Here is a 13,476-nt window from a genome sequence, read left to right as displayed (position 1 = left end):
TCCCACAGGCAGGATAGCACAAACCATGGCCTTTGTTGAACCAGTTATGGATCACTGGTGGGTGCAAGTGGTTTACACCTACCCATTGAGCCTTGCGGAGCACTTACTCAGGGTTTGGAGTCGGTATCTGGATTAAAAATCCCACGCCTCGACTGGGATCCGAACCCAGTACCTATCACCCTGTAGACCGATGGCCTGCCACGACGCCACCGAGGCCGGTCACACATATATGGAAAGGAACAAACATATACACAGGCACATATACACACACAAACAAATATAGCGGATAGGGAATATGTCACAACTGAAAAAAGAAGCATTTTGTGACAAGCTTTTGCAATTTGGCATGGCGTTAGGTATGGACATCTGTATTTGCATAAGCGTACGAGACTTGGGGGGGGGGGGGGGGGGCTAAATTCGGGCAAAAATGATACAGATATCGGGCAAAATATGCTACCCTGAGGTCTTTTTATCATATATTTCCATCAATCTACCCTCAAAATGAGTTGTAATCCATGTAAAAATGGGTAGTGATTCGTTTGCAACCCTATATAGCTGTTTGGTAGTAATGCTAATATGAATAAATGTTGTTATCCCGATTCGGACGTTTTCGTTTAATTCGGGCAAAAACCAGCCTGCCTGCTCCCCCCCCCCCCTCCGCCCCCGCTACAAAAATGGGAGTCCGTACGCCTGTGTGTGTGTGTGTGTGTGTGCGTGTGTGCGTGTGTAAATGTATGTGATTGTCTATGTGTATGTGTGTGTGGCAGACAAACATGTATCCTCCATCCATCGATACATCGATACATATATACATATCTTGATTACGACACGGTTGTTCATGTCTGTAATATATTACCAGAAAAATCTAACTTATATAATAACATGTAGCATAGAGATTTATTTTAATCGATCCATCGATCCATCCATCGATCCATCGATCCATCCCTCCTTCCATCCATCCATCGATCCATCCATTTATTCATCCATCCATTCATCCACGATCCATCCGTCTGTCAATTCATCCATCCATCCATCCATCCTTTCACCTACCTAAACTAATTACATTTATACAGAACGAAAAAAAGATGAAAGAAACTAAATGATTTTGTGGTTTCATTTAAGACTATGTTCAAGTACATAATATTATGTATATGTGTTAAAGGTCCTATGTCAAAGTTGACACTACAGTATTTTGTTATTTTCACATTTATTTGTAATAAATAACTATAAATTAATCGATCCCACGCATAATCTTTCCATAATTGACTCGATTTTTTAAAAGTCTTGTACTAAACGGTAAAAGGGGTTTGCCTAATTATAATGTGTGGCTAAATATAGCATGGCCACCATCTGTTTCTTTGTCAGTTGTCTTCAAATAATTATGGAACAAACTTACTGTGTTGAATATGTACACATAGAACAGCGATGTCATTAGTTAATGCGTGTGACACACTCCCCTTAAAATAAAATAATAATGTCTGCTAGTAAATTGAATTATTCGGTTGTAATTTCTTTTATAGACATATACCTCAAGGTATAAAGTTTATATTTCAAGGAGGATTATTAAATTTATGCGATTTTATATCAAAATTTAATAGAAAAAACAATTTTTCTAGAGTATGCTTCTTTAATTAATGCAGTAAAATATTTCATGGGGATATATGGAAACATAATGATGAAATAAACGAGTAAATTCCAAACGAAAAACCAGTTTACCCCCATAAGCTAAAACAACTTCTTAAAGACAAAACGAGATGTAGAGAAATATATAAATTATTATGCTACACAACAACCATTCCTACATGTAAGTCTCAATTAAAATGTAAAAATAAAGGGTTTTTTTTTATTCACCAGCAGAATAGAATATATTTTACAGTATACCTTTTAAATGCATTAGCGATACAACTTTACGTTGTTTTCAATATATAGAGGTTATTACCAGAGTGTTTTTCGGTATCGTCAATATCATATATTAGGAATATTTAAATTGTATTATGCGAGCCTCTGGCGAGCATAATACATTATTTTTATTCCTAATATATGATATTGACGATACCGAAATACACGAGGGTAATAATCTCTTTATCATATAAGCTCAAGCTTAATACAACGTGTTTTTGTAAACTGTACACGCAACTTTAATACCAGTCCGCCATTACTAGATATTCAAATGACGTAAGAATACGTGGCGCGGTGTATTTTTGAATGGAAATGACGTCAAACTCGAATGACGTCATTTTTGATGTCCTTACATCAACATAAAGTTATGCCTAACGTTTTTTGTTTTCTGAACGCTGGACCGCGTAGCGGTCGAGTGATATGTTCTTTCGCAAAATAAAAGGTTTAAAAGTTCCGGTCCAGATTGCACATATGTGCGATACAGGATAAATTTATTACACGGTTTCAAAAGGCCTTTATCACTATAATAAGATTGAATAGGTATGTAGTAAAAACAAAAAATATTGTGAGACAGTGAGCTCAGGACACCCCAACCCTGACACTACCATTCTATATTCTGGGGAACAATAAAAATAAAAAAAAAAAAAAAAAAATTCAAAGAAAAAAATTAATAATTATTTTTCGCGGGAACCGTCATTATTGCAACTTTGACATAGCACCTTTAAAGGCACAAACCCTACTTTTAACCCGTAAAACAAACCTGTAACTCATTTAAAATAAAGTTATAATAGAGTGAAAGAAGAGTGTGCCGTTAAAACAGGAAATATCCTTAATTTTAATAGACTAGAACTCGAATCAATAAACCGCTACTTCTCAGATGCACGTGCGTTTTTAAAAATATGAAACATTTAATTTTTGGTACTACAAATACCAGGATGGCCAGAAACACTTCGGTTCTACGGAAATGGATAATCTAAAGAATACAATATAAGTAATGTTTGATTTCAGTGATCATAAACGGCTCTAATAGTGAAAAATATGCTGTAGTGTTTAAAAACTAGAGTATGTCCCTTTAAGTGTCAAACTATGAAAATCTATCCTGTCTCAGCAAATTGTAACTTATACAGAGTCGGAACACGATACTGTCTTTTCGTGTAATTATGATAAGATTGTTATAACTTAAATATAGGTCGTTAACCACATCTGTATCGCTCAGTTAAAAATAAATAAACAGATATCAACACACGATTGTATACGTGGTATTTAAAGGGACTATCCAGAGTTTGTGGCCACGCTAAAAAAGGTTTTGGCTAATAAAATATTTTTACATGATTAAAATTACAATTTATTTAAATTTCTTGCTTAGGATATGAATATTTCTATAACCTATGCATTTCTGGAGATCATAATGTTTTGTAGTAGATCAATATTGTCTAAAACAACCAAACGAAATTTGTTACAGCGCTCGCTTTATGCGCGGTCAGTTTGGGAAATATCCTCGTCGGTAGGCCCATTGGGCTATTTCTCGCTCCTATTTCTCATCTATGGGATGGTGCATATAAAAGATCCCTTGCTGCTAATCGAAAAGACAAGCCCATGAAGTGGCGACAATGGGTTTCCTCCTTCAATATCTGTGTGGTCCTTAACCATATGTTCGGCGCTATATAACCGTAAATAAAATGTGTTGAGTGCGTCGTTAAATAAACCATTTCCTTCTTCACGTGTTGTGTAGGGCACACTCACACATATACTAAACTAAGCTGAAGTGTCTTAATACTAAACTAATGACAACATCTTAACGCACACTCAATCATATGATACGGTGTGCATATATTTGATTAAAAACGAAATACGTAAAATATTCAGCACCAATTTATACACCTTTACGTCCGCTTATTAGGCCCACCACAGTGACGCAGGTTGAATGGTTTGATATTTAACGCCACCGCTAGAACACATTGATTTAGTAATCATCGGCTGTTGAATGCCAAACATTTGGTCATTTCGACATATAGTCTTAGAGTGGAAACCCGCAATTTTTTTTCCGTTAGTAGCATATAGACAGAATAGCATATACCACAGTCTTTGATATACCAATCGTGGTGCACTGGATGGAGCGAGAAACAGCGCATCAATTACCAAAAAAAAAAAAAGGAAAAGAAACCCAACTATATATAATAACACATAGGATAACGATTTTATGCCACAGTGTTTTTAAACACTTCGATCAAACGTTTGGAATAATAACGATGCAGTGTGGGCATGTAATTCCAACCATTATCACTCTGTCCTAAAACAGACAGCCGAGATAATTATTGGGGATATCGTGTTTGAAGATTAACGGGACATATGCATGCAAATAATTTAAACAGAGAATACTACATGAGTGGCCGTTAGATACCATTTGTCTCACAACGAGTTGTTTTAAAATGTATCTAACAAGCGAAAGTGAGGGATACGTTTTAGAACAACCAGTGGTAAGATAAATGGTATCTAACAGACACGAATGTATTATTCTCTTTCTTACATATCCTCAAAAACCAGGTTTAAAACAAATTTTAACATCTTTTTTTTTTTTTTTTTACTAAAAGTTAATTACAGCCCTTGTACTTGCGCGTCACAGATACCATAATTGTCAAATTAACTATATGTCACAGTGTAATCGATTTCGATCGTACTGGGGTTTTTTTTCATTGAATGTATGGCATTGGTGACCTGGTCATCATCTAAGAGCAGCCAGTCGTATGTATTGAAATGGTTAACACACGTACCAAAAATAACAAATTATGTTCTCGCCAATGGGTGTGTAAGAAAATGAATTAATAAATATAAAATTTAAACGTGCATTTGTATTTTTCAAAATGTTATAAAAAAGGCCTTTACTTTATATCGGTGTGGGTTTTTGTAGTAAAATATCTAAATATAAATCCAAACGGAAGAAATTTATAAAACAGAGTGCGTGGTTGAAACGGAAGTAATAATTAGTTTGAACCAATCTAAATCCACGGATGGTTTGCGCGATACGTGATATGTCCCATGAGAAAATATCACGTTTATCGTCCTTGTTTTCATTGCCCTCATAGGTAATAAATATCGTATTTCACACGTTACTGCCACTTTATTCATGTGTTCAACATTGCACCTCTGTATAATAATGTTGATAGTTTAATAATAGTTTAATAAAATCTTGGCATAGTAGTGTTGCAGATGGGGGCGGAGAGAGAGAGAGAGAGAGAGAGAGAGAGAGAGAGAGAGAGAGAGAGAGAGAGAGAGAGAGAGAGAGAGAGAGAGAGAGAGAGAGAGCGAGAGAGAGAGAGAGAGCGAGAGCGGGAGAGGGGGAGAGAGGGAGAGAGCGAGAGGGGGGGGGGGAAAGAAGAGGAGAGAGAGGAGAGAGAGAGAGAGAGAGAGAGAGAGAGAGAGAGAGACAGAGAGACACAAAGAGAGACAGTGAGAGAGAGAGACAGAGAGACAGACAAACAGAGAGAAAGACAGACACAGAGAGAGAGAGAGAGAGAGAGAGAGAGAGAGAGAGAGAGAGAGAGAGAGAGAGAGAGAGAGAGAGAGAGAGGGGGGGGGAGGGAGGGGGAGAGAACGAGTGGTTATTGAAAACATTAGTTTCTGTTTTACGTGAATTTCTTATTCAGATAATACATTATTACAATCTTGTGCTGTTTAAAATTTTAAATCTAGTCAGCTATAATTATTTCCATTGTTTTGTACATGGAATAAAATAACTATCAAACTGGTATAATATACTGTATATGTAATACAAGTATATACTGAACAACAAAACAAACGTGGATATAATATAATTTAGTGTTCTTTAATTTATTTAAATTATTAAGTTTGAATATTATTAAGTTTTTTTGTCTATTAAAACTGGAAATGTCTTGTGAACATATTAGGCTCATGTTGACAGTCTGTTTATAAAGAATAATACATGAGTGGCCGTTAGATACCATTTATCTCACAATGAGTTGTTTTAAAATGTATCTAACGAGCGAACGCGAGTTTGATACGTTTTTTAAACGAGTTGTGAGATAAATGGTATTTAACGGACACGAATGTATTATTCTATTTCTTACATATCCTCAAAAACCAGGCATTAAGCAAATTTTAACATTGTTTTTTGACTAAATGATATTTACAACCCTTTGCACTTGTAGCTAACATACGCGTCACAGACACATGATTGTCAACTTAACTATACGTCACAGTGTAATCGATTTCCATCGTGTTGTTTTTCATTGGATATATGAAGTCGTGTGTCTTTAAATTGTTAACACACGTACACAATTAATATTATTATGAAAAACAAATGTATGTATTAAAATATTCGCATATTATAATTTTTGGTTCAGTATATTTTAACAATCATGTTGATAAACAGCTTGGTTTCAGTTGTGTGTTCTTGATTGTGTCCATCACAGACGTGCTTGAATAGTTCTCTGATGGAAGCATGCTAAAAATTACCCACACCCACGCACACCCACAATTGTGTTCACAGAATAATGATATATAATAGTGAAGTAAAGTAGCAGAACTTGACAATGTATTCCATGTCCGAGCTAAACTGTTTCTTGTAGTGTAATAATTGTTCTGATAAGCCAAACCGGCCTCGGTGGCGTCGTGGCAGGCCATCGGTCTACAGGCTGGTAGGTACTGGGTTCGGATCCCAGTCGAGGCATGGGATTTTTAATCCAGATACCGACTCCAAACCCTGAGTGAGTGCTCCGCAAGGCTCAATGGGTAGGTGTAAACCACTTACACCGGCCAGTGATCCATAACTGGTTCAACAAAGGCCATGGTTTGTGCTATCCTGTCTGTGGGAAGCGCAAATAAAAGATCCCTTGCTGCTAATCGGAAGAGTAGCTCATGTAGTGGCGACAGCGGGTTTCCTCTCAAAATCTGTGTGGTCCTTAACCATATGTCTGACGCCATATAACCGTAAATAAAATGTGTTGAGTGCGTCGTTAAATAAAACATTTCTTTCTTTCTGTTCTGATAAGCCTGGCAGACAGGTTACTTTACACCAAGTGATTTCCCTTTGGTGATAACATTAACATTAACTGATACAAGCAGATTATCATTGCGCAGAGGGAGCACTGAGAAGCACAAATATAAAGAGACCGGTGTCCTGTATTTAATATGCTTTCAGGAAGATACCATGTGCCAATTAAAACATTTAAGTCTCGCTGAACAGATGCCATATGCCACTAAAATCCATGTTAAATTGTTAAACATGAAATGACGACTGATGATACAACAGGCTATCACCGATAACATACACCATTTTAAAGATACATTATACATTAATTTATATTTCACTCCACAATTGACAACATTACTCTTTTTTGTTTTACTACATGAATCCCATTTTACTGTTGTATCTGTCCTTGGCGGTAGTGGAGGAACCAATTCACACGAGCCACCTATTTCGCTGTACACATACAAAATATGGGCAAAATACAAACAAGGGGCATACCATTGAAAAATACAATTCATTTTAATCAGGCGCGTCTGCAGGAATCTATGTTGAGGCATGGGGGGGGGGGGGGGGGTCGAGTCATATTCCCCCCAAACATATACTGAAAATATCTTGAGCTTGGTGGGTGGGGGTTCGACCCCCGACCCCACGGACACGCACCTGTTGATGCTTCTCAAATTGCTAATGTTAGAATTGAATATGTAAAGCACAAAACGTGTCACAATTAGGAACTATTGTTGAGGAATGAACTCGTGCCCACCCAGAACCGAACTGTATAACAGTATATAGTATTATACCGAATAAGATCTGGCTACCCTTTTTATAGCGTTGTTAATAGTACTATTTCTGCCAGGGGCGGGACGTAGCCCAGGGGTAAAGCGCTCGCTTGATGCGCGGTCGGTTTAGGATCGATCCTCGTCGGTGGGCCCATTGGGCAATTTCTCCCTCCAGCCAGTACACGACGACTGGTATATCAAAGGTCGTGGTATGTGTTATCCTGTCTGTGGGATGGTGCATATAAAAGATCCCTTGCTGCTAATCGAAAAGAGTAGCCCATGAAGTGGCGTCAGCGGGTTTTCTCTCTCTATATCTGTGTGGTCCTTAACCGTATGTCTGACGCCACATAACTGTAAATAAAATGTGTTGAGTGCGTCGTTAAATAAATCATTTCCTTCCTTCCTTATCACTTCTGTCATTCGTGATAAATGTGACAGTGTTTGTTATCTGGGCAGTAAAGTATGCACGTTTATTTCACCCAGTACTACTGTATGTAAATTTGTGCTGGAAACATGTATGGGCACATATATTAATTGACATTATTTCCTATTGGGTGCTATTTGGTGTCTCTATAGCACAACCTATTTAGCGAAACCTTAAAACAGAAGCGTGTTTCCTCTTTTTCGCGATTTTTTTTCTTCTGTTAATATAAATGTTATACCTTGAATTACATATCCACGAAAAACACATCAAGAAAATAATTCCATTTACTACTACATGCACTCAATATTTTGTTTAGTGCAAACTACAACATAGGTGACCGTAAGTCCGGTTATCGCGTGACTACACGGTCTGAATTTGACTTGCATCTCTGTGTTGACAAAGAACTGGCTAGTATTATATTTATAATGGCTATGCGCGGTCGGTCTGGGATCGATCCCCGTCGGTGGGCCCATTGGGCTATTTCTCGTTCCAGTCAGTGCACCACGACTGGTATATCAAAGGCCGTGCTATGTGGCCGTGGGATGGTGCATATAAAAGATCCCTTGCTGCTAATCGAAAAGAGTAGCCCATGAAGTGGCGACAGCGGGTTTCCTCTCTTAATATCTGTGTGGTCCTTAACCATATGTAAATAAAATGTGTTGAGTGCGTCGTTAAATAATTTATTTTATTTTATATATATATATTTTGTTTTTTTCGCCAATGATTCTTGAGGCTACTACTCTTTACGACGTCTGGTGTCACGTTACAGTTTTAATATCTCTGAGTTCAGTTTATATATGGAGGATCCATTAGTGTTTAGTTATTTATCACAAATACTTGTAAAAATAGGGGAAAAAAAAAAGTAAGAAGACATTTGTTGATAATGCAACCTTGAAATGCTGCTTTTAGAATCATCGGATCTCGTTTGATATGATTCAGAAGCTCACCCAATATAGGTAATGATAAAGTGTATTTGGTTAAATTTGATCCACTGTCTTTTGAAAGTTTAGTGTCCTAGTTAATTCTAATTAGTCTGGCAGAACCACAGCTGAACCTGATAAATGTGTGTGTGTGTGTCTGTCTGTGTGTGTGTGTGTGTGTGTGTGTATGTGTATTTGTGTATGTATGCGTGTGTATGTGTGTATGTATGCGTGTGTATGTGTGTGTATGTATGTGTGTGTGTGTGTGTGTGTGTATGTGTGTTTGTCTGTGTGTGTGTATGTATGCGTGTGTGTGTGTATGTGTGTGTGTGTGTGTGTGTGTTGTCTGTGTGTGTGTGTGTGTATGTGTATGTATGTATGTGTGTGTGTGTGTGTGTGTGTGTTTGTCTGTGTGTGTGTATGTATGCGTGTGTATGTGTGCGTGTGTATGTATGTATGTATGTGTGTGTGTGTGTGTATGTGTGTGCGCGTGTGTGCGAGTGTATGTGTGTGTGTGTGCGTGTGTACGTGTGTGTGTGTGTGCGTATGTGTGTGTTATATTATATTATATTATGTTATATTATATATTGTTTTCTTCTTGATTGATTTTGTGTAGGTCAGGGTGTCCCTTTTTAGAATCTGACTGATACACTACGGCCATCATTGAGGGTTTTTAGGAATTCAAGATGGCGTTCTAAAATTGCCGCCATTTCACATATTCGACTATAACTTCTACCATATTATACCCAGGATGATAATATTTTGTCTAGTTTCATAGGTTTTGGGAGTCAGGGACTCTATTGTATCCATTTACCAGATTGGTCAAGAATTACATCACTGGACATTCAAGATATCTATCAATATTGCCATTAACTTTGCTTTTAATACCTTTTGCTTCACATTAAACGTATAATACTTTTTGTGTCTTGTCATATGTATTGGAAGTTAAGGAATGAATTTAAGTACCCAATGATGTGCGTATTTTTGCAAAAGCACGAACATTTAAAGCCCACGAAAATATAGGACTTCAGAGTATTCAAGATCCATCGGATTCCAGGCTAACGATAACGAAATCAATATCAAGGATGTCTTATCACATGAATTAGCGTCAGTGCCAATATTGGTGTCCGAGTCCACAGGATATATAACAGCAACCACATCAAGGTCATTGTTTAAAGGACAGCGTCTGGTTTTGTTATCTGTGAGGACATTTGGTATCATTGCCATCTCTGTCATACTCTGGTAATTCATTGCCCACTGGATGGTACAGTTAGGGATAATAGCTATGCAAATAATATGAAATATATTGCTGTGGGAATGGTAAGCGAACTGCTCTAAAAGTACTGAAAGCTTGCCACTAATTAGCCCTCTACATTGCGACCGATTTGGTCGCATACATGGTGCACGTACTCTAGGTTGGAGCCGGTACTGGCATGAAAAATGCCCCATTGCCTCAGGTGGGATACGAACCCAGTACCTACCAGCCAGAAGTTCGATGGCATAACCACTACACCACCGAGGCTGGTTTACATATCAAATATAGGTTGCTACATAAAATATTAGTGGCTGTATATTAAACGTGTTTCTGATCGTTCTAATATTTGTACTAGATTAAATTTCATTTTATTTCCTGAAATATATATTCCTGAAAGTACAAAATTATTTGAAAACAAAATCCAGTTTGGGCTTCATACAAATATTAAGACGACCAGAAACACATTGAATATATAGACACTGATATTCTAAACAAGAAAATATATTTAACATGTAAGTTTAATCGTAGAAATATTTTATTAGTCGGAAACATCTTACAATGCAAGCTCAGGAATGTCCCTTTAATGATAATAGAAGTAATAAATAAAATGTCAATAGATATCAATGTATGTTTGTTAACCGCTACATAATGTCATGGAAGTCCACATTAAAGAAAACAAAATCTGGAATGTTTTCGGTTTAAGTAGTGGCTAATTTGGTCACCATATTCAATTGTGGGTTATGTTAAACATACTCAACCTTCAATTTCATTTATACGAATACCTTGACCACCACCCCCCCCCCCCCCCAAAAAAAAAAAAAAGCAAAAAAAAAGAAGCAAAAAAAAAAAGCAAACAACAACAAACAAACAAAAAAACAACAAAATTAAAACATAAAATGGTGGACGTTTTAGTGGCCATCTTGATTTTTCTATGATGTAATCCCAGAGCAACCTAACAGATGACTTAAATGAATGGTTTAACCCGGGAAGTCTATACCTAAAACTATTAAGCAACATTTATGGCGAAACATGTTATATTCGAAATTTAAATTAAGGAAATGTTGGCGGCCATCTTGAAATTCCTATTATGTAATTTCAGAACAATGTAGTAAGTGATTAAAATGGATTCCTTAATCCCTCAAATCTTTGACTAAATACAAAATAATCATCCTAGGTTTATTGTGAAGCATGCTATGTTTAAAACATACACGGCAATATTGGTGGCCATCTTGACTTTATTGTGATATAATTCAAAATCAATCTAGTTAATAGTTTTAACCCGTGAAAATTAACAAAATTTAATTAATCTACAAACCTGTAACACATTTGGATAAAGTTACAATTGAATGCAACACGAGTCTGTGACTTTGAAATGGTGAAATACACTCTAAAAATAGACTAAAACTCTACTCCATAACTGTTTCTTCTCAGACGCACGTGCGTTTTTAAAAATATGATAAATGCATTTTGTGATATTAAAAACACCAGGATGATCAAAAACACTTTCAATGTACGGAAATGGATAATATAAACGATAAAATATAATTAAAGTATGATTTCAGTTATCACAAACGGCTCTGATAGTAAAAAATATGCCTTAGTGTTTAAAAACTAGGGTATGTCCCTTTAAACTGGATTCATTGAACATCAAAATCATATGACCTAACACCAAAATTATTATCTTGGGTTTAATATCATAACCAGAAACATGAAATAGTGGCAACTGGACGCTATATTGAATTCCTCAAAACCCTCAATGGCGACCGTGGTTCACCAGGAAGATCCTCAAAATGGACATCCTAGCATATAGAAATCGATCAAGAAAGAAACCTCAACTATATATACACAATTTCCAGGTTAAGTTACAAATAATCCCATTTGTCTGCCGTTCTAAATTAAGTATGTTATTATTCCTGAGGTTTTGCTGTTTTTATTTATTACAGATACCGAGTTTTTCGACTAATACCATCAACCCTGCAGCATATAAAGGCTCTGAAAGATTTAGAAAATGACATAACGGTAACTGATGTATCGAATTATGCTAATGTTATAAATCGTTGTTATTTTATTTTAGGGATGCTTCCGAATAAATCCCCCCAAAAACAAAATAACAAAAATTCACAACAAGAAGCAAAAACACCAAAACAAACCAATCACCAACGACAGAAATAGCCACCACCACAACCACAACACTCCCAACTACAACAATCACAATACAACCGCAACAACAGCCACCACAAAAACAAAACATCAAAAACACAACAACCGCACTACCTATGAATAAATAAAAAAAAATCTAAATATCCAGGCCAACGTATAAAGCTGACCATTATATAATATTATATAGACTATTATACGAGCTTGTGTGTCGTACTGATTTTACGAAACAAGTGTCAGGAATCTCATATTGCCCGAGAGATAACTAGGGTAATACATGCGAATCCTGACACGAGTGTAATAATTTCTTTGTTATCCATATTATCCATAGTATTAATTTTGTTTTACAAATAGGCTAAAATGGACTGTACTTTCCAAAATGACGTCATTCGTTGGTCATGTGAAATCATTATGACGCACGTGTGTCGTACTGGTTATATTTCCCTGTATATATTGACATATGTGGATAATAAATATTAAATATACATTAAGAAAAAGAAGGAAAAAAGACGTACACTAAGGTTCGTTGCTGTCTAGACGGCTTTGAAATCCTATTAAGACAACACATAATATAACAGAACCCTTGGTTGGATTTTATAGACTGGTTAATTTGTGCGTCATATCATGTGCGTCATATTATTATAGTAACATACAGTGCCCTTGGTTTTCAGCTGGACGTATGGCGTCATCCCCATAACCTAGGCGACAATTATGACGTCATGGTGAAACCGGAAGATCACTCAAAATTTGTTGAGCGATTGACAAATCACAACATTGAGTTCCAAGTGTTGCTAGATGATGTTGAAAAGTGAGTGTGTAAACAAGAAAAAAGAAACATAACAGAACCTTTTTGATAATCAAGCTTTTGATATACATGAACTGAATAACAGTAATTTTCAGTAACTGGAAATGCATCATGTTTAATAAATGTCAAGATTCTCAAACAGAATAAGGTCTGTCTTGAAAATAACATCTCAGCAGAAAGTTTTAATTAGTTAATTAATTAGTTAAATATTTTTGTTTGTGTAACACCACCACTAGAGCACATTGTTTATTGG

At 36.3% G+C, this 13,476-nt stretch overlaps 1 protein-coding gene across 1 annotated transcript in view; it reads left to right on the top strand.

Annotated features, from left to right (window-relative positions):
- LOC121389552 (carboxypeptidase B-like) overlaps positions 1-13,476 on the top strand; it is a 53,532-nt gene that overhangs the window by 19,991 nt on the left and 20,065 nt on the right. Inside the window, exons 3-4 of the mRNA XM_041521221.1 lie at positions 12,205-12,280; positions 13,090-13,226. Coding sequence (XP_041377155.1) covers positions 12,205-12,280; positions 13,090-13,226 — 213 coding nt within the window. The remainder of the gene's footprint in view (positions 1-12,204; positions 12,281-13,089; positions 13,227-13,476) is intronic.

This window comes from Gigantopelta aegis, chromosome 14, assembly GCF_016097555.1.
Source record: "Gigantopelta aegis isolate Gae_Host chromosome 14, Gae_host_genome, whole genome shotgun sequence".
In the NCBI taxonomy this organism is placed as follows: domain Eukaryota; kingdom Metazoa; phylum Mollusca; class Gastropoda; order Neomphalida; family Peltospiridae; genus Gigantopelta; species Gigantopelta aegis.
The sequence above is the reverse complement of the archived record's forward strand: the minus strand, read 5'-3'. Positions and strand labels throughout refer to the sequence as shown.